We start from the raw sequence: 22,028 nt of genomic DNA, 5'->3' as shown, positions 1-22,028 counted from the left end.
TGTTTGGGCCCTTTTCCCTCAAGTGCAATACTTTCCCATGATGCCTGTGAAGGGAGATGCTGGACCTGCTGTACCTCCCGCACCCACCACACTGTACCCAAGTGATGCTCTCCAGGCAGCAGAAGCCGGGGCCACCTCAGTTGCTATGGCAACACCCAAAAAGGAGCCAGGAGTTTAATTGTTTTTTTCCTCTCAAAGCAAAGGAAAGCAACTTGCTTGAAGAAAGGTCTCTCTTTTTGTTTCAGATGGCTTTGCAGTGCCCCAGGTTCACGTCTCAGTGCAGTTCACAGCACCCATGCTAGGCAGGATGCTTGAATATGCAAAAACAGAGGGGACCAAAGCCCTCGATTCCTTTGCTCCACCATAGCATTCGTCTGACTAAGTTACTCTCAAGGCAATTGTGCTTTGCATTCCCCTGCATTGGGGGGGGGGGGGTGTTGACACTCTCCAGAATACAGAGGGGGTTGTGAAGAATAATTAGAAGGAGTTTCCAGAGTAACTGACTCAAAGTTCATGTTAGACCATCCCCCCACCAGCCAGCTAGGTTTGTGCTGTTCCTTGCATTTCCACCATCACTTTTCTAGTTTTAACTCCTCCTTTGCATGCTGCTTCCACCCAGCTACAAGTTTCCGGGCTCTTATTTAGCTTCTGTTGTCAAACTTCCTTTTCACGCTAGATCCAGCACCAGTTGATGGTAATTCCCACACCAGCCCATGCTTGCTGGCCTGGGGTGTGCCACAGATCTCAGCAAGCCTCCTCACAGCTGAACTTGCCTGCGAGCAGGAGGCACAGGTGACAGTGATAGGTCTTGCCAGTAAGAGTATCTCCTGCTCCCGGTTTCCTGTAGGACAGGTGACGATTTCGGACATACCCGGTTGTCAGCAGTTGTCATTGTGATTGGCATGAGCTGCCATGTCTCCTGAAAGCCTTTTCTGTACAGGATCAGCTCTTTCAATCTACATGCACTTGCTTAGCAGTGAGGTTGGAGAGCTGCTGTCACCAGGGGTGGAAGCATGAGCATGGGCACTGACATGGCACAGGCAATGTTGTTCCTTGCTGCATCACTTTATATTGCTTACAAGCACTTTCCTAAAGATCAAGCTAAATGTTCTGCCTCTGGGTTTGTCTTGTTCTCCCCTGGAATGAGCAACTCCCACCTCTGTCCTGGAGCAGACTCCTAAGTCTTCCTCCACCAGCTGCACAGCTCTGTCTTAGGGGCTTTTTCCAAAGCAAGACTGCAGGTTGGTTCCCTCCTCAGTAATCACCCTTCAATCACCAGTCATTTCCACACCTTGGGGCAATAAGGACAAATGAGCACCTTAGATGAAAGCAAGGTGCTTCTAGAAAATGGGTTTAATTTCTAATGGGTTTTTGAGAAGGAGCTGTCAACCTTGGACCAATTGGTTCCTCTGCTGCAGGTGTAAGAAGGAAAAGGGCATAAATAGGAAAAAAATGGCACATCCCTGTGCTGTGCACAGCATTGATACAGAAAAACACTTTCTAAGTGCAGTGGGAGACACCTGAGGGGCTTTGTGGTAGTCCCTGCCTGCACTCTGCCTTTACTTATGCCAGGAGCTAGCAGCCCCAGAGGGTATGCTTTTCTGGATTGCCCAGCACTCTCTAAAGCTCACCAGCTCTACCAGAGGATTGAGAGGATTTTTGGTACTTCAGAGACTCTGAACACACATCTTGGATGACTAAATAGTGATTGTCAATGTACTGGAGACCACAGGAATCCCCTGACACATTCTGGAAGAGAGGATGGAGTCAGACAGCAAGGACCTGGGTAAACTGGGGCTGGATGAAACCAGGGCCCAAAGACATCTGCTCTGACTTTATGTTTCATACAGGTAAGAAGAGCTGAGCTGAGTGGATTTGACCCAGCCAAGTTTTTATCTTCATCCATATACATTAGGGTAGCAAGAATCTTTTTCTGTCTCGTCATAGTGGCATTTTGCTATTTATGCCACCAGCACGGCAGTGAGAGTACAAGCTTCAACAGTTCGTTTCCTTAAGATAAAGCTGAAACCATGGTCCCCCACAGGCACGGGTGACAGTGAACCAGGCTACGGAGCCTGAAACATCACAGGGAAGGTTTTCCAACAGCCCACTGAAAGGAATAGCAGAAATCATTCTGATCAGGTGGTGCCCGCTGAGTGCACCCGAAGGACAGGAGCATAACCTCTCATTTAACCAGCCTCTGGCAGACATGGTACCAGATTATTAGTAGTATTTCTTTTAATGACTCCAGGGCACAGCCTGAAAAGCTCTGGAGCAGTGAGCCTGATGTCTGAACCAGAAAAAAAGGGGAGGAACTACAGCAAAGTACAGGCATTGGAGATCTTGGGATAAATGTGATGTGTTAGGGAAGAGACAAAATAGGATGTCTTTAGAAATTGAAGTCTTGCCTGATCAATCTGTTCATGGTCTCTGCAGGAATGAAGATGGAGCACATTCCTAAATGGTCTGAAAAGGGACGGATGAATGGATGAATACACTGAGATAAGGAAGTTTGCTGATAATACAAGATTGTATAAAATGAGCAGAAATGGGGCAAAACAGTCCAGAAGTGTTTCTCCAAACTGATGACCAAGCAATACAAATGTTAGTTACGGTACCTATTATTAACTGCAAAGAAAAAGGGACTCATAAAAAGTATAATTCTAACTATTCATACACTTTGGGGTCAAGTTTAACACAATATTAAGATCACTTTGGGTAAAGGTCAGAAAATATCAGGGCAGTGCTCAGCTTACACCACTAATAAGCTTTGGGGGAGCCTTCAGGTATAAGATGCTACTGAGCTGGGTGAAAGGGATCCTGGGCCTTCAAAACCTCCCTCTCCCTCTCGGGCAGAGCTGTCCCTCCCTGTGCAGCCCTGTGCCCATGTTTCTGTGCCCTTAGCCCCTCGAGACAGTTTAAACTTCCAGGCTCTTTACCTGGCAGCTGGTACCTGGCTGAATCACGTACACTGTGATCACATTGTCTTCATGCAGTCCCCTGGGAAACAGCTCCACAGGCAGCTAGTGCTGGCAGGGAGCGTTCTGATCGGCCCATCGTGATCCTGCAGCTAACACAGGCCAGCCACTCTGCCTCGGTAATTTGTGCACCTTTGGCCTGAGGCTGGGGACAGCACTAAACATCTGCCACAGACTGCTGAGGGTGACGTCAATGCTGTCTTGCCTCAGATCTGGTACTGGCTCGGCTGCATCCGTCTTTCCCAGAGATAAATCGTACTTTATTGCATGGTATTGCTCAGGACAAAAGAATCTCCTTAGGCACCAGGAGTTCAGCACTTAATACTCAGAGTAATGAATAGATTGACCAGGGCAGCTTTTTGTCCCTTCCCACTTTGTCTTTCCTTTTCTGCTTTCTGCCTGTACACACGCACTCCAGCTCTTGGGAAGCACAGGGGTCTGGCAGGGTGGTAAAGGATCATTGCACAGTGCTCCTGGGTATTACAGGGAACAGCACTGGGAAGCCAGGCCAGCAGAGATGTGGTGTGCCTCACTGGCATCATCAGCCCATGCAGAGTGGTTTTCTTCTCCAGGCAGTGACAGGAGAGGGAGAAACTCAGGACACATCTTGGGGTGCATCCAAGCCTCAGCTTACACCCAGGCTAATCAGTCCATCCCTGGGTTCGGGGTGACCTCCACTTTCCATATGCAATAAGTGCTGTGAGACTTCTGGCTCCAGCCCTCCTTGAGCCATGGGCACTTGCCTGGCCCTGGGAAGGGGACATGGGCACATCTCATGCAGAGGTTTTTAGGGAGCCCTCACTCCAGCAGCCTGCCCTCACCTCTCAGCAGTTATGGATACTCCAGGGAATCTCTGCTGTGTCCTGGAAACCCCTGGATTTGGTGGCATCAGGCAGAAGGATGCCTGGGCTGCTGGCAACCCATCTGCAGGGATGCATCCTGGGCAGGGTAAGCTGGTGCTGTCTGCTCCCCACTTCCTATCACCCCCCCTCAACTCAAATCCAAAGGTTTAAGAGGTTACATTGTCCCCGCAGGCACAGTTTCCCTCAGCACAGGTCAATTTATTTGCTGGTGATAACGAAATTTCCTCTCTCCCCAGCAGTGAAGTGTGCGGGCAGTATCCATGGTCTTGGGAAGGTCCCAGACCTGAAGGCCTCGTACTGCTGAGGAGTAGGTGGCAGCAAACACCGATTCCTACTTCTGGGATTAAGGATGCAGCGTGTGAAGCGCGGTCCTAACGCGGGCTGCTGCTGCCACCTAGCCATGCCTGCTGCTCAGGCGCAGCACAGCCCTCCCCACGCACCGCTTTCAGCCTTTTCCATACAGGTTACTGGGGGTTTCCTTTCTTTTTAAGGTCTCTGCGTTCAGCCCACCCTTTCTAAGACTGCTGCCATAGGTGCTGCAGTACCTGGGGCCAGGACACGCAGCTGCTTGGTGACCAAACCAGCGTGGGACATACCAGCTCTCCATGGCCATAGGCTGAGTGTTGAGGGGCCACGCTTCTTGGGTTACATCCTTCCACCCTCTGTGCCTTAGATGCTGGCATGGACATGGGACCTACCAGATCCCCCACCGCCCTGCCCAGTGTCCTAATCCTGAAGCAGAGAATGGGTCTCTGCTTTCAAAGCTGTTTGTTCCCTGCAACATCCATAGCTATCAGCTGACTGGGGAGGAGGAGGAGTGAATGGTGTCCCCAGGCTGATGGGCAGCACATTCAGCTGGGGACACAGGGAAACTGCTTCAGGAAGGTGGGATGCCATCTTATGAGGGTCAGGGCTCCTGGGTGAGGAACCTTCTTCACACCATGCAGCAGGATGTGGCTCTTTGCTCCAGCAGCCACACTGTGGCTTGGATTTAGCATCCATTGCCACTTCTTGCCCTCCCCTTCCTTTTTCTGGGACAGGAATGGGTCCTCTCTCCCCAACAGCTCCCCAGAGGCAGCTGCTCAGTTTAGATTTTAGCAGTGGAGCAAGGGCACCTCTCCAAGCACAGCCTCAGCAGTGGGAAGGTAGCCAAGGTGGTGTTGGCAAAACCTGCTGTTGGACTGAGGACACTGCACTGTGGGGCCCAGCCCCATGGCACTGCCAGGCACACACATGCTTAGATTGGAAGGGGGTTCAGGAGGTCTCTGGCCCAAGCTCCAGGTTCAAGCAGATCAGGATCAGCTGCAAGGTCAGCCCATGGTTGCTCAGGACATTGGTCCATCACATCTCCAAAGCTCTGGCAATGGAGGCTGGCCAGCCCCAGCAGCAGCCTGGTCCCCTCCTGGCTCTCCTCATGGGACAAGATTCTCCTTGCACCCCGACAGACACCCTGGTTCCAGCTTGTGTCCACTGCCACTTAACACCAGCAATCCTGCAAGGCTGCTCCACAAAAGACGGCATAAATCAGTTCCATGGATGTACTCCAAAACAAAACCCCTGACAGCAGCAAACCTAAATTAACCCCAGGAGCAATAGTGGAGAATAAAAAAGGTCGCAGAAATAGCTACTGGAAGATCCAAGCCTCAGCCTGGGCTCCAAGCAGGAAGCTGGAAGCTGACAGGACATCTGAGGTAATGTTTAATAAACAGAAAAAGAAAAAGCCACTCATTTTGAAGTTTTCTGTATTAAAAACCTCAAATCCTCTGTTTCCCATTTCTGTGAATGGATGGGAAGGAACCTTGTTTGGGTTTGGGTTTGGGTTTTTTTTTTTGAGCTGTGCAATAGTGTAATTATTACTCTGTACATACTTTTCCCTTGTACTTTCTTATTTGCATTTGTTCTCCCTAATAACATCTCGCTCATGCTGTGGTCTGACATGGGGACTGTGGGAAAGCTTTCCATTCCTCTCCTCTTTCCTGCCTTCCCTGGCTCTGGCAGTGGGGATTTTTGATGCCTTCTTTGTGCTGAGCTCCATCTCCCTGCCTTTCTCTGGGCTGGTTTGTCACCACATCCTTAACTGCAGGAGCATCTCCATTGGCCCGGGTCCGCTCCGCTTGCAGTAAGGAGCGATCACCCACTGGGGCATGAAGCCCGCATGGAACACGTGGATGGGTCCTGCAGCACCTGCCTCTGGGGAGCTTGGCAAGGCACCCTGGCAGGCTGCAGGAGGAATTCCCCTCCCGCATCAGCAGCCTCCCGGCGAGCTGGAATTTCTTCTGCCTTTCACTTTGTTCAGACACTGTAATGGCTTAATGTGAGTTTTGACTGCGGGGAAGCAGAGCAAGCACTGTTTATGGGCAAGAGGTGTTTATGGAGCTGTTACAGTGAAATGCTGTTGCTACTGATGGACTGCAGTTAACAGCAAGTTAACTTGTTAAGAAGAAATCTTTTTATCTGGCACCACAGTGGATGATTTTCTTCTCATCCTCACAGAAAGAGCAGCAGCATCTCTGTTATCCTACTGAAAACTGCATCCATGTTACCTTGTTTAAGCATTGTAACCCTGTTCCTTGCAAGACTGCCAATCTAGAGCTAGTATCTTGTTCTTCCCAGCTAGCGAGGTTAGTAGCCAAATATAAAAGCGTGATGCTTAAGCCCACTGGATACCCTAATCCTGTTCTTCTCTCAACACAGGGAACTGCATTTGAAGGATGGATGGAATAATACCTGTGGTTGCAAAGTACTTTGGGAATCCTTCATCATGAGCTGCTACGGTTGCCCTTTCTCAGCTCATTTGCGGTGGTTGCTGTGTTCCCGAGTACACAGACTGACCCTGCACTTACCCAACAACGGTAAGGTGTCAGTAGCAATGCAGCTGGGAGCACTGGTCTCTGCACTGTTGGTCTGAAAGTGTCCCTGCCTCTGCTTCCTTCCTGAATGGCTGCACGGCCTTGCTGTCTCTTGACTGTTTTCTGGACTGGAACATGGGAGTTGGCTCCATACTGCAAAAGCAGGGTAAGCCAATATGCCCTTTGCAAAGCACTCTGAGGGCATGAACTGAAGACAGTGTAACTGGAAGGCACTTACCTTTTGTGGAAATGCTGTAGGCAAGACTGGGACCAGCTCCCTAAAAGCAGGGAGAGGAAGGAGGGCTGGTTTCAGCATGCTAATGCTTTTGGATTTGGGGAAAGACTAACAGACTGAGGAAAAGTGTTAGTGTGGTATAAGTGTGAAGAAAGACAGGCAAATAAGGCTCTAATAGTAGCTGGACCTTAGTGATATTTTCAAGACAACATGGACATATGATCCCAAGAGCTCCCCTTTATGTGCCAGTGCTTGAGCATTTGCTTGTGATGCGAGTGGCCGCTCCTTACCAAAACAAAGGGGATTCAAGGGACCACTGTTGTTCATACCCATCACCAGCTCTTCAAAAGCGGCACTGCTGGGGTTTAGCTGCTGTAAACACCTCCCATTTGCAGAGGACTCTAAATCCAGCTGAAGAGCAATAGCAAAGCTTGCCAAAATGGGAGTCCCAGACCCATATAAGCTTCCTGTTCTCCATGTATTTTCAGGATAGTCGAATGCAGTGTTTTATATTAGCACAAGGCAAATTTGAATTCAAGGCATCTGGGACATGGGCATTGAAACCAGATCGTAGCCATTGAAGTACCAACTACCCTCATACTGTAAAGAAAAACCAAGCGATGCTTGTTAAAACCAGTGTCACTTATCTAGAGCAAATTACTCTTACTTCTTTTGGTACTGATCAGTGCTTGTGTCAAGAGAAAATTAAAAATACTGATTATTACTGCAGTGATTGGTAACCTCTTTTTGACAAGCAAACAGCATATTCACCTGAGCTGCTCTTGCAATGCTCGTGGATGACGATTACTGTTTTTACCCGAGAGCGCTGGTTTTGACCCGGGAAGCAAGCTTTCCCTTTCACTCTTCTTGCAGACTGGTGCTGCCTTCAGTAAGAGGTCCGTACGTGCTGCGGGCGAGGGCAGTGACAGCACAGCTCTCCCGGCTGCTCCCACGCCTTGGTCCTGCAGATGGAGCTGCGCGGCCCCTCTCGGCGCTGCTCCCGCCTGCGGGTTACGCTGCTGGTGCCGGTGAGGAGGCAGGCTTGTCTCCTCCACGGAGCCACGCACTAACGCCGTTGGTCTGCAAGGCCTGTGCGGGAGCCTACAAGCCTTAGCTTAAGCAAGACAAGTCTACAAGCAGCTTAAAATTGACTGTGAGTTAAATGTGCATGCAGTGACACGGGGATAGCTGCTCCACAGCACACTGCCGTCAGCATGTACCCCCTGGTTCCTCTCAGTCTGCTCCCTTTATTTCAGTACCCTTAAAGCATTCCCACCCTCAATTTTCCATCAGAGGACAAATGTTCCCCAACCTTTTTTGGTTTATGAAGCCACATTCGCACCAAAGAATGCCAGCTGAACTCCAGTACAGGCCATGTATAGCCATAGGTGGACTTTGGATTCAGATCTCAAGTGGCTTCACCCCATTCAGGAAAAAGCAATGGGCTGATGAGAAGCCATGCCCTCATCTGAAGGAGATGTCCTGCTATTTCCCACAGATATTACTTGTTTTCCAAGAGCGATCCCAAGAGAACTGGCACCTCCATCACCAGTGAGGAACATCAGAAGCAGGAACACCACAGTCCCTGCAAACAGGCCAGCACCATCCACACTGAGACACTCAGCACCATACAGACTTTGGTTTGCAAGAAGAAAGCTGAAAGTGCAGACTTCTTCTTGGCTGCATCTTTGATATTAGTTGAGCTAATTATGTAAAACAGATGCAGCTGATCTCAATTATTCTGTCATTCAGCTCCTCCCTCCCCTATCAGACAAGCTTGCTCCAGGGAGACATAATTATGATCAACGAATGTGGCAAAATAGAGCAAAGGCTTTGATGCCCCAAGACTTGGGGAAAGGACATCAAACTAAACTATTCACTGCTTGCTTTGTTACAGCTTTGCTGTCCTAGTGTAAGCTGCTTCAGCTTACGCTAGGAACCCCATTTCCCTCATTTGGATGGCAGGGAATCCCCACAGTCACCATATGACTGATTCTTAGCATTTAGAGTATTTTAAAACCAGTTTAAGTGGAAATGAACCCACTGAGATTCTGTGGAAACCAAGAGCGGGGCAGCTGTGAGATGAAGGATATATAACTCAGTATTCCAAAGCCCAAAACATCTGCCTAGCATAATCCAGCTTCAAATGAGAAACTTGGTTCTTGCTTAAAAACACCCCATTGGTATAAATATTTATTGCTCCTATGGGTACAAAGTCAGCTAGCAACCTCCCCCATCCCTTTATTAAAAAACCACCCACAGTAGATGCTCACAAAGATTAATAATAGTTTTGAACTTTGGATGTTCTCCTTAGGCATGGCTTATAGAGCACCAGCTGAGGCTATGACATACACTACGGAAGAAGGTAAAGAACTGAGGTGAGCTGCATCTCTTTTAGGGAGAGTTACTATGATAGTCGGTGTGTATTAGCTCATAGCCTCTGTCCTGGCCTCCACTAGAGAAAAACAGATACAGTTTTGGGGAGGGGGGGTTCTGAGACAAAACCTCATTAAATAACCAAACCAATCAATTTAAATGCAGACTGAAGGTAAGTGGCAGCCTGCCAGATTCCTCTGAGAAGCTAATTAGCTGACACAAGTAATTGCCTTCAACCTACTTGCTGGGGATGGTCTCCACTGGCTGCAAGTAGAGCAAGCCAAACTGCCACTGGCCCACCAGAGCACCAGCTGCTAATGCAGGTATCACATAAGGTCTTTACTACAGCTGTGCTCAACCATCTGGCTCAACCATCCTCAGCTTTCAAAGGAGCAGATTAAAAAAGTAGCTACATCTCCTTTAGACAACCACAGGCTTTCCAAGAATATGCTTTTCTGCACAGCTGTTAGGTTTTTTCCACAGTTCAAATGCAGTCAGCACTAACAGAGCAAGATCTAGACGTGAAATTGTTAATGTATTACCATCTAGTTATCATTCATCACTTCTGCTTTCATAGTAGGAATCATTCAGTTTCCACATGAAGTTGGAGCAACTAGAAGAAACTCTGTCGCAGATGCAGGGAGTTTCTGTAGGCTATCACTCCGCTCTGTGTATGTACTGAAGTTTGCACCAGTGTAGTTCAGTAGCCAAACAGCCTACTGCCTGCATGAGAATAAGGGGCAGTGCTACTTCAATCACAAGCTTGAAGCTAGGAGTGATGCTATTAAAAAAAGTCACTTGGGATGTTTCAAGACAATCAGGAATAACATACCACCACTTCTGTTTACCCTGCTAGTTCAGCTCATGACGAGTAGAGTCCCAGCTCAAAGCACAGAATAATTAAAACATTGTCTTTCACAGCTGCCTGTAAGAAAACAGCTTTATTTCTCATCCTGCTAGGGACGCTGTTTCTACCAGTAATGCTCCCTTTGGATCACCTTTTAAAATGTAACATTAAGTTGGCTTAACCTTTACATAGTTATATAATACATTAAGGTTTTCTTCTTTTCACCATGCATTTGCTAAGGTTCTGCAGTCCAGGACCTTCTGGCAAACAGAACAGACCCAGATCCTAGACAGGCAAGTTTGTCAGATAGATTTTGCAGTTTTAGTGCACAAAGTGACATCAAACTAGCATAAGGTTAAATAGAAGTCAAAACCCTCTACTCCAGTAAGCAGACTCATTATCACCAACACACCCTGTATTAGCTCCTAGTATTTAATACTTAATGTCATCTACACATTTAATCCAAAATCAGAAATCTAACAGGGTAGCTTGCGTTTTCATGACATTAAATAAAAGCTTCTAACTGTATTGCACGCACAGTGTTGAGTCCCAGCTCTTATCACTCAGTTTTACACTAAAGCCCTGGGCAACAGAGAGTATTTGTCACCTATCAGTCATGAGTTTGTTTCTGAAGTTTTCCCATGACATTATTTAATCTTTGCACACATAACAAGCAGCTTGTGAGTGGCAGCCATGGTGCCTGTGTCATATTCTCATTAAGGACTAAATATATGTGTTTAAATAGCCATTAGTCCTGGCCACAGCAGCTACAGGCCAAAGATGAATGAAACCAGCACCACACTGAGCTTACAATAAGCCCATGTTAAGCCTATGTACAATCCGTGTTAAGCCCACATACAATAGCAAAAGACAAATGTAATTCCCCAAGGATTTATGTACCACATATTAAAAAGACAGTTTAGTTTCCCCACCCATTAAGGGGTTTCCTTCACTTCAGTTAGTTGGGAGGGTGGAAAGATAGCAATTACATTATTCATTTATTAGTAAGCTCTGGGTGCACAGCCTTTGGTCTGCTTTCATACATGCCACAAGGGCCATCCATGACAGATTCACTTTCAACAGATTAGCCAAACACAGGTCCAGTTATTTCAATATACTTTATTTTAAAACAGGTAGGTCACAAAACACTAAGCTTAGCCCGTTCTGCCATAGACAAGCTACAAATACTTGTTTGACAGTTGAGGGTCAGTCTTTAGTAGCATACATGAAAAGTGAATAAAAATCCATATAAAACAATAGTCAAATAGTTTCCATAGGAACACAGATAATTGTGACCCACCTCCCAGTCGTTTTTGTTGCATTTATGCCAAACCTAAACTTTAAAAAACCACTTAAAAATTCTAGCAAGAATTAAGTTAATGGTCCCCCAAATGCCCTAAATTCAATTGCTAACCTTGCAGTTAATTACTAAATATTACCTATACATTAATACTAGCTGAAGCACAAGTTGCTGGATATTCAATTCCACTTTCCCAGGCACAAGAGAGTGGCAGACTAGCAATATCCTGCTCCTCCACTTCGGCTAGGAACCCTCGCTCCTTGATCTGCTGCATTAGTTGCCTAGAATGAAAGAAAATTAAACAGTCACAAAGCATTTCACTATGATGTGCCAAAAAGGTAATGAAGTACTTTTGTTACTGCAGGGAGCATGAAATGAAATCTTTATTCTTCACCTGCAATCCAGATGATATTACCAGAGGGGGAAGGAGAGTAAAATAGCTAAATAAATGAAGAAAAGGCAGAGCATGTGCAGGTCACTTATGGCTGCTAGGTTTAGGGTAAGTTCGTTTCCCCATTTCTGGGTAGGATCTAGATCTGCAAAGACGCATCTATATACCTGTAGCTACATTTATACCCACATGCCACAGAGACTTAATGAGTTGCTGCCCAATAGTTAAGAATTTCTGACCTATGCCACTGACTGTCCCTTATCCCACACCCTCACATTCCTGAGAAACTTGAATCACATGAAGGTATGGATGACAGATTAGGAATGTAGAGGAGCTGACCAGGAGAGCCACACAATTCCTTCCATACCCAGATAACTCCAGCTGACTGGATTTTTTAATTTAGTTTCCTTACACTATATGCAAGGCATGAAGCTGTGCTACTACATCCCTTATCATTCACAGTTACCTGGCCTGACCTCACAGCAGAGGTGCTCCAGCCCTCTGATCACCTTCGTGGAACAAGTCTAGAGGAAGGTCAACATACTACTTATGCTGGGGGCCCTAGAGCTGGACACAGTACTCCAGGTGGAGTCTCATGAGAGTGCTATAGAGAGGGAAATCACCTCCCTCAATTGGCTGTTCATCCAAGGCTCCAGCCCTCTTTCAGCCTTACAAGACCACCTGCCTTTTCCATTTTGGCAAGAAAATTCTGTGATACAAGCTGGCCCTTACCTCAAGGGGAAGTACCAGTGAAGTTACAGGGAAGATCTTTCCAGGACAGGCTGAGAAAGTTACACTTGTTCAGCCTTCAGAGCCTTTCAGAGAAGGCTCCAGGCAGACCTTAGAGCAGCCTTGCAATACCCAAAGGGGACCTACACAAAATCTGGAGAGGGACTTTTTACAAGGGCATGTAGTGAAAGGACAAAGGGGAATGGCTTTAAACTGAAATAGGGTAAATTTAGGTTACATACAAGGAAAAAGTTCTTACTGTGAGGGTGGTGAGGCACTGGAACAGGTTGCCCCAAGAAGCTGTGGATGCCCCATCCCTGGAAGTGTTCGTGGCCAACACTGGATGGGCCTTTGAGCAAACTGGTCTAGTGGAAGGTGTCCCTATCCCTGTCTAGTTCCAGGGGTAGATGATCTTGAAGGTCCCAAACCATTCTATGACAGTTATGTCTGCATAATTAAGGTCAGCATGCCTCACACAACACATTACATTTTAACAGAAACCCAGTACTACAGTGAAAAAGCTAATTATTCTCCTGCAGAGGCATTTTCAGTTCAGTTTGGAGTCTTATGAGAAGTCTAAAAACTCCATTTGTTTGAGAAACTGCAGTTGACAGGAGGTTTCACTAAAGGAAAAGCAAGGCTCATTGTTCCCATTCTTACTTTTATGGCAGGAATTCCCCTGAACTTAAGCACTTTCAGTAAATCTGAAAGCAACCTAATAGCAAAGTTAAACATGCTTTAGGGTAATGCTGCTCCATCTTCCCATGGAGATCTAGTACTATGAGCCAGAGCTCAACCTAAGCCACAGACTAGCTCTCAACTAAACAGACAGATTGCATTGTGAAGTGGCACTGTTGGATGTTCCTGCACCCAAGATTTAGCAAGCTACCAATTTCGAAGACAGCATATTATTAGAACTGTTACTAATAACCAGTCACAGAAGCTAAGTGTAAAGAATGATGTAGTGATTCTGTATGTCATGCAAGAGTGAAACTAGAAGCCCAGGATAATGAAAAGTCTCCCAACATCACCCCTTTAAAAGCACCTCTCCTGAAAATGAGTACATTGTAGAAAAGAGTAATTGGTAATGTTAGCACTGATCTAAGCACACAACAAAACACATTCATACAAGGTTTTACAAGAGCTATGACACAAAAATCATGGCCCTATGTGTTCAGGGACAGCCAAGTGACACGGGCTATTCAATACAGTCATCTTTATCAACAGCACTGATGGATCAAGATACTTAAAATTACTAACCATGCTGGTCTTGACATCACATAGTGTATTGTTGGCCTCTGGAATCCATTGAAGGTAGAAGCTGCTGCAACAGTATAGGCACCCATGTTTTCAAACAGCATCCAGTCACCAACTTGTAACTCTGGCATATTAAAACGCTCAACAATACGATCTAGGCCATCACATGTTGGTCCCCATATGCTGCAGGAATAGCAGCTGTCATCTGGTTTAGGCCGCTAAGGAAGAGAGGTCAGTATAATTAGTTTGACTGTCAAAACAGACCTTTCAGAAGTAGTATCATAATTAGTGTAACACTCCGGAGAAGAGGAGGAAGAGCTGCTTACAGGTCCTTCTCCACTCCAAGCTTTAAAATTAGTTCCACTGCATGCTTCCCAAGGCTAATGCCAGATTCTGGTAACGTAAAGGGAGCAGTAAACTGAGAAGTGACTGCTGTGATGAAGGTTCTCCTACATCCACAATACATGACTAGTAAGTGATATTTCTGACTGAGCATACCTTTTGCAGAACTGGTTTAACATGTGCATGATCATATAGGATGCAGTTGAATGATCCATAGACTCCATCATTCACATAGTACATAAGAGTTTTGTCATTTGCATCATCTTCATCTGTAAGAAGTTGAGATATTGGTATGAGAATACTTTGGAAAGAAACATGCAGTTGGCTAGAAGAAAGATTAGGTCTAGATTTACATACCATCAGAACCTGTTTGTTCCTTTAAGACAATTTTTTTTGCAATGATGTTGACTGCCAGTGTGAATGCTGATGCAACATAGTACCGTCCCGGCTCTGCAATAATAGTTATCCCAGAATCTGAGGGGAAGTATTTATCCAGTGCTGTGTTGATAACACCTGTGATCTAGGGAAGAATCAGTTGCTGATATTAGAACTTCAGCAGTTACTCAGGTGCTAGTCTAAAAGTCCGAGTCAGAATTACATGCTCAAAATGATATACTGGTCAAATGTGTGATAACTATTAGCATATTGTAAACAATATTGATGTTTTTTTTCTGTATTTTCCCACTCAAGTTTTGTTTGCATTAAAACCAGACACCACTTGCAGCTTAAAAATTTAAGTGACCAAAGCGCTCATGTTTCAGTCTAAGGAAATTACCCCTCCTAGACTCAGAAAGCCGGTATGAATGCCCTGCAACTCCCCACACTTCAACTTTGACTTCTAGCCTACTTGTAGTTCTGCTAATTAGGATGCAGAAAGCTGGGGAATATTGCATAAACAAAGAAGGCTTTGTCATCCACTTTCGAACTCAGTCACTTACATGAAGTTATTTCCAAGTTCTGAAGTTAGTGATTAAGCAGCTGCCTCCAACCACAGCATGATTATGTCATAGAGCCTGATGACAACATCATTTGCTCCTGACATTGCCTGTACGCCAATACTGCGCTATGAGAAGCCAGCCTTCATTATGAGGTGTTACAACTGAGACAGTGTTAAGCCCGCATCATTAGCAGAAACTCACTTTAGGTTACTTATTTGCTGATTCCTTGTGTAAATATCTAACATCATTTAATACCATGTTAGGTTAGACTGGCAAGTGTTCTGACAACACTGCTCCAAATGGAAGTCTGTTAATACCCAGCCACCTTGTCTCTTTCTGAAAAGGAGAACTATTTCTGTGTGAAAGCAGACTGGAGAACACTGATCAATTAAAAAATGATCCAAAAGCCAATTCTAAACCAAATCAGAAACAGATCAGTTTGCTGCCATCCAGAAGGGCAGTATAGTCTCAGGACTACCTTTTCACCCTATTTGGGAGCACTGCCAATCTAAGACAGACTTCTTCCAGTTGATGCTGCACTTCAGACTATGTCAGTAAGAATCAAGCCTGCCATTAAAATCTGCTTTACAGGATCGATATCTCTGCATGCTTATGTAATCATTTAGCTATGTATCTAATTTTCAGTTTTCAGACTCATTCCTCTTCTAAATTAAATTTCTGACCAAGCAAATTTTCTTCTTGAAAGTATGTCTGTACACAAATAGAAAAACCGAGATCTTGTTTAATCCAGATTGACATTCAGAATGACTCTACGACCTGAGAAGTTCTTAGCAAAACTATACCTCTTCAAATTTAAGCTTGACATCTTCAGAGCCAGGGAAGCCACCACCAATATCAAGGAGATACATACTGAAGCCAAGTTCAGCCTAAAATGAGATTAACAGCAACACTGTCAAGAAAGCAGCTCTTAGTTTATCATTGTAGCTTAAAAAGTATTGTAAAACCATTTCACTAATACTTGGAACACAGCTGATTTATCATTTTAGTGCATTTGTAAATGAGGTCTGCAGAACTGATCTAAGTAAGCCATCATGACCTAAAAAATTCCAACATAAAATCAGCATCTTGGCTAGCTTTTAACCTCACAACAGTTTAACACTTGATTCAGGTTTTGACACAACAGCTGATCAGCAGTTCCAGAGAAAGCAGGACTAGACTTACTCCCATATCAAACACACAGCGGGCATCAGAAATGGCTTGAACAAAGGTCTCTGGGTCTGTGCATCCACTTCCAACATGGAAACTATAAAGAGATACAAAATACCAGTTGTTATTTGGCAAATTCATAAAGAAGCTCATACAAAATTCAAGCCACCATAGGCAGAGGCATCTCTGTCAGGTATACCACTTAAATAAATCTGACTGCATAACGATCTATCAACGCACCTTACTCCAATGATGGCAAGGTCAAGCTCTTTTGCACGCTCCAGAAGAAGCCTGCTGGTCTTAAGAGTAGCTCCAAATTTAACGCTCAAACGACAAACTGCTTTGGAGTCATCAGTTGTAATGCGCAAGACTAACCTAGAAATAGGAGAAATGAAAGTTTAAGTTCCAGTACAAAAAGACATCATTATCAGGCAAGTATGACCTTAGAATGAGACAACTTAAACATACAAGCCTTCCCGTGCGTCTCTTCTTAATGTGCCAGTAAACTATACAGGATTAGATTTCACTGGCTAAAAGTACTTTTCTTGTAGCTTTGCAGCCTATCTTCACTAACAAAGAACAAGGTTCAGATAACAGCAGATGTTTCCGTAACTTGGGAACCCAAGCAAGAATTACATAGAACAATTAGCATAACTTACTTAGCTTTTGGATGAGCTCTTGCAACTTTCATTAATTCTACTTCACTATCAAATGTCATCATCTGTACACCACTGCTGGCAGCATGTTTGATTTGAGATACTTGTTTGCAGGGATTTGCATATATTATTCGCTCAGGAGGTACACCAATGCTTTGTATCAGTTGTATTTCCGTCTAAAGAGAACAGATTACACTTGTGAAATGTATTTCTAGATGGATGATTAAAGTAAACAGTGCAACAAAAGAAACACTGCTTGGTTATAATTTTATATGAACACATCTTGTAAAGCTGAACATACCCCAATGTCACAGATTAAAACACAGTCCAGACCTTACCTTACTGGCACAATCAAATCCTGCACCAAGAACAGCAAGTGTCTTCACTACAGCTTTGCTGTCGTTACATTTGACGGCGTAGAAGGGGGTTACCCGAGGAAGGGCTTTATGCCATCGCACGTGCTTCTTCACAATATCCCCGAGGTCAGCAACATAAAAGGCATCTTTATCATCCTAAAGCAAACACATATCTTAGTTACAAACACCAGATAACAAGATAAGCATAGAGGTCAGCATTTGAGGAGGAGGCTGCCTTGCAGATCATCTGCAAAGACAACTTGTTCCCCTAGTTTATAAAGTTTATGACCTCACAAAATGCAGTGATTTTCCTATCATACTTACAGAAGATGACACTTCATTTATTTTTTGGTCAAGGATATCCTTGGCAGTAAAGCCTTCGTCAAGGAAGGTGAATTCAAACTCTTCATTGCTGAAGCTACTCATGATTTCCAAGATTTCAGCTTTACGTAAAAGGATTTAAGACAAACTGTTGCTACAAAGGGAAACAAAAAAAAACCCACATTCAATACTTCATTTAAATTCATACAATTTACATTCACTACTTCACTTTAATGTACCCATTATATGACCACTACATAGTGGTCATACAATTTACAGTTATACAGTTCCTACAGTGATTACTAATAGTGACATAGATTAGAATTTTACATAGACGACAGATCAGATTTGATCAGAACCAAGGAAGCACTCCACAAAGTAATCTTGCTAGCTTGAAGGCTAATTCTCCTCTGTTAAGCAACCTGTATTATCTACTCAACCTAGCCAAAGGGGAAAAAAAGAAAAATCAAATAAATAGTGTCAAATATTATTAGTCAAAGCCCCTGAAAGTTTCCACTGTGTTCACCTTCACCTCCACATCAGAGCTGTTAATATTGAGGCTAGTGACAGTGGCAAGTGGGTAACTTTTAAAAGGTACCCAAACTCTTGAGCACTTTTGTAGCTCACCAGTTTCTGGGAAAAGGCCTTTGTGTTACTACAGACAGAATCCGAGGATGCTACTGACTTCTGAGTAGTAACAACTCTCACTAGGTCTAAACCAGTTCAGACTATGGATAAACCAGCCATGAGATGACAGCTTTCCTTGAATTTGCTCTGTTGGTGGTTAGAGCTTCCCTGTTACACCCATGACCTCCAACCTACACAAGGAAAACCTCAGCTGTCAGGAGTGGCAGATATACGCTAACAGTGGTTCCTAACTGTGACCTCTTAACAGTGATCCCAATTAACACTTTATAACAGCATTTTACAGTAGTCATACATAAGAAATATTCATTGTTAACAGGAATCTATCAGCCAAGTAGAAAGGCCCTTGAGAGCCAGAACTAAAAAGCAAAAGTACATTCCTCTGCCATCCAAGACCCATGAAGCCCATGGCAAAGTGTACAGGTCATCCTTTTACCGGGTAGACCAAAGAGAGAATTGACAGTCTACTCCATTAAGCAGTTAACTTGAGCAGAAGCGTGTGCTACCTTTTAAAGACCTCAGCCTTGCAAGTGACTCATAGGGAAGATATGGTTTCATGTAACCAGGTCCAGCCCTCTTCATTCTCTCAGCATTTTTTACACCCAATCTAGTCATACAGTTTGGGACTGAAGATTATGTAAACTCTAAACTATTCTCTAACCTTCAGTTACATCACCATTTCCTCTATTTCAAGAGGACTGGCTATAGAATGTATGATAAGTAACTTATGTTTTATAGCTGTTACAGATTAATGAAGTTCTAACACCAACAGAATCACCCATTCCATATACGAGAATCCATTAAACTTTTATCTACTGAACAATTCTGGAAAGTCAGCGCTTACGACTTCACTTCAGCCTTCAGAAACATATGGCAGCTGAACTGCCAGTGTCAAGACCTACTTCGCATCTTTTGATCATTTCTCACTTAAGAGACAAACCAGATTTGAAATTCAAACTAGATTAAGCTTTAATGAAATAAAAGCCAACAATCCACCAAGCCTTATCCTCCCCCCGCTCTCATTCACATGCAGTGTTAATTCTCCCAGAAGCTGGATTAAAGTCTTCTCTTAAAAGCCTCTTTGAAAGAACCTTAAGAAGCAGCAAATTAAACACTTTTCAGGAAACTGTTATTAAAGAGACACAGCAGCTCATTGTAAGACGATTTCGGCAAGATGCTGCAGTTTTGCAGAAAGCAGTTCAGGGACTTCCAGCTGCAGTTCAGAGAAGCAAACACCATCAGGCAGAATTTAGTTTATCCTTCCCTCTGCACAGAGCTGCATGAAAAGCACTTTTCCTATTAACCTCTAAGATAGGAATTACTTTTGCTGGACACAGCAGACTGAGAAGTTCTTGCAAGCCTTCCATCTCCACCTTATTGCACAATTTTAACTACCGTGTAATTACACATAATACAGACAGAACATGATCACGTAGATGCAAACTGTGGCCTCACAGTGTGTATTTCTGTTTGGACTGCGTGGAAAGTGTCTGCAGCTTCCAAAAGAAAGGCAATTTGTGCTCCCTTGGAAGTTACTCTCCAGAACATTCCCTTATTCAGCAGCTGTATTTAGACACAGCTGAGTCATGCCTGCAGGCTCTGTACTCAAACAGCGAACCTGCGTCTCGAACGGGCGCCCGAGGCGCTCCTGACCTGGGCGGTAGCAAGTCGCTGCTGACTGCTACCGACCGGCAAGGAAACCGCTGGCTGCCCTGCTCCCACTGACGGCCTTTCTCCCTGTAAAGCCAAGCGGTGCTTAGCTGTGCTACCTGACCGGGCACTGAACGCTCCAGCAGCCGCAGATGCTGCGGCACCCTGAGGAGGCACCTCAGTCTGCCCTGGGGTCGGCTTTGCTAAAGCCTACTTCACCTCACAGTTACCGCCACATCCGAGGCCCCGCAAAGAGACGGGCTGCCGCCTGGGGCCAGGGATGCGCCGAGACGCCCCGAGTAAGGGCAAGCCGGGCGCCCCGAGCCATGCTCCTGCCGCGCACCTGCCGCTCCCCACGCCGGAAACAGCCCGGCGGGGCCGTCCCCTCCCCCGCTCCCGGGACGCGCCAATACCTCCCAGGCAAGCCGGCCTGAGCAGCTCGCAGCCGCCCGGAGCCTGCCTTCTTCCCCTCACGCTCCCCTCCCTTCCCCGCCCCACTGGCACTGGGGATTCCCCGGGCGCGGAAGAAGGGAGGTCCCGTGCCCGGCGGCAGCAGCCGGCGCCCAGCCCGGGCTGCTTGGCAGCGGCCCCGCAGACACGTGGCTCCCCGCCGGCCGGCTTCCGCCGCGCGCGCGCCTGCCCCGGCCCCTTCCGTCCGCCCCGCTCCGCTCCGCTCCTCTCCCCGCCCGGCCGGGCACACGCCGCCGCTCGCCTCGCCTCACCTCACCTCAGGCAGCGGTGGCGGGAGCTGCTGTCAAGCCTCAGCGGCGGCGGCCGGTGCCCTCGCTCTGAGCCGCCTCCTCCTCCTCCTGCGAGCCGGGCGCGGTGCGAGGAGCCGGCCGAGAGGCGCCCTGCCGCCTGAGGAGGAGCGGGGCCGGCGGGGCAATCGGCTCGCCGCAGCTGACAAAGCTTCACCGGCGCCGCTGCTCTCGTATATATAGGGCAGTCCGCGTCGCTATGGCAACGCACCAGCTCAAACCAGCCCCGATCGGCTACGACCGGGTAGGGACTCTGGCCAGCCGCTATTGTGACGTCGGCGGGAACATGCGCAGGGCGCGCCACGCCCCCCCGTCCGCCCCGCCTCTGGCTCCGCCGTGCGCTGAGCGCGTAGGGTCTCTGCGGGAGCTGGGGGTGCAGGGGGACCCTTGGCCTGCCCTGCCCTGTCCTCGTCCCGCAGCGCGGTGTGCGCCATCCCGACCGACCGACAGCCGCAGCACCCCTGAGCGTCCGGCCCCGGGCAGCCGGGGGCTGCGGCTGCGGGCGGTGCTTTGGCAGGTGCCCAATGAAGCGCTTAGCCAGGGTGCTCAGAGTGTCACGCTCATAGCATCAGTGGGGTGACACGCTGAAACCCATGAGGTTTGCGTGTTGGCAGTGGGAGCTGCCTGCAGTGGTGCTGCCTGCATCCGAGTCCACCACGGATGTCACCCAAAATATATAACGCTGACCATCATCTCTTTGCTTTGACACTGATACGTGTTTCACCTGTAAGGTTTATTTGTCTCCCTATGCACTGGCTTGATTTTAAAAAAAGGGGGGGCCTTGGTGGAAGTTGTAAGCAGGTATAAACCCCGCTCTTCTAAATTCATTTCTGCCTTAGCCCTGGAATGACCACTTGCCTGGGCAGGCACTTTCTGTCTCTCTTTAAAAAGTTCAAGTCTTGCCCCATGGAATGAAACTCCATGGGGACCAAGTCCCTGCTCTGCCACTGTATATGGGAGCTCTGAAGGATGGAGCTGCTCTTGCTATGCTGAAAAGGGAATTTTTACCCCATCAACTGCGGGGTATAAGAAGGCAGGAAACCTTCCTGCAGCATATGCCACAAGATGGACCCTCGGGTGTTCCTGCTCCCCATCACCAAATCACTGGTGGGTATTTTAATTGAGCTAGTGGCTTTCTGAAGGCAGAGACATTAACGGCCCCTGCCCTTCCACAGAGCTGCCAGATGGACAACACTACAGGGGGAAAACCCTCAGCCTTGCATGGGGAAAGGTGATGGGAGATGCTGGCTGCTGCAGGATTCAGGCTCATCTGGTGGAGGTGCTGAAAAGACTGTGCCCACCAGCCTCAGAGGTGGAAAACCCATTGTATTTCAGGCAGAAGTGGATCAGCAGGATGTGCTTGTGTGTCC

The 22,028-nt window shown here is 46.6% G+C and overlaps 1 protein-coding gene across 1 annotated transcript; it reads right to left on the bottom strand.

Annotated features, from left to right (window-relative positions):
• Positions 1–11,252: 11,252 nt before the first annotated feature.
• On the bottom strand, positions 11,253–20,924 carry ODC1 (ornithine decarboxylase 1). Its single transcript, XM_061351736.1, has 11 exons — positions 20,628–20,924; positions 17,609–17,759; positions 17,267–17,440; positions 16,932–17,104; positions 16,513–16,647; positions 16,288–16,369; positions 15,909–15,992; positions 14,525–14,687; positions 14,324–14,436; positions 13,829–14,043; positions 11,253–11,729 (listed from the first exon to the last, which is right to left on the bottom strand). Exons 2-11 carry the CDS (start codon positions 17,708–17,710, stop codon positions 11,588–11,590), a joined length of 1,383 nt encoding a protein of 460 aa, XP_061207720.1. The 5' UTR covers positions 17,711–17,759; positions 20,628–20,924; the 3' UTR covers positions 11,253–11,587.
• Between the last annotated feature and the right edge of the window lie 1,104 nt (positions 20,925–22,028).

This window comes from Neopsephotus bourkii, unplaced genomic scaffold, assembly GCF_033783945.1.
Source record: "Neopsephotus bourkii isolate Nb327-2 ecotype Australia unplaced genomic scaffold, CSIRO-AGI_Nbou_v1 NB_595, whole genome shotgun sequence".
Classification (NCBI taxonomy): domain Eukaryota; kingdom Metazoa; phylum Chordata; class Aves; order Psittaciformes; family Psittacidae; genus Neopsephotus; species Neopsephotus bourkii.
This window is presented reverse-complemented; position numbering and strand designations above follow the sequence as displayed.

Coding starts and splice junctions, on each gene's coding strand:
- ODC1 (XM_061351736.1), bottom strand. CDS start 17,710: ATGAGTAGCTTCAGCAATGAAGAGTTTGAATTCACCTTCCTTGACGAA. Junction 15,993..16,287: donor GCTGTGTGTTTGATATGGGA/GTAAGTCTAGTC, acceptor ATCTCATTTTAG/GCTGAACTTGGCTTCAGTAT. Junction 14,044..14,323: donor TTAAACCAGTTCTGCAAAAG/GTATGCTCAGTC, acceptor TCTCTTCCTTAG/CGGCCTAAACCAGATGACAG.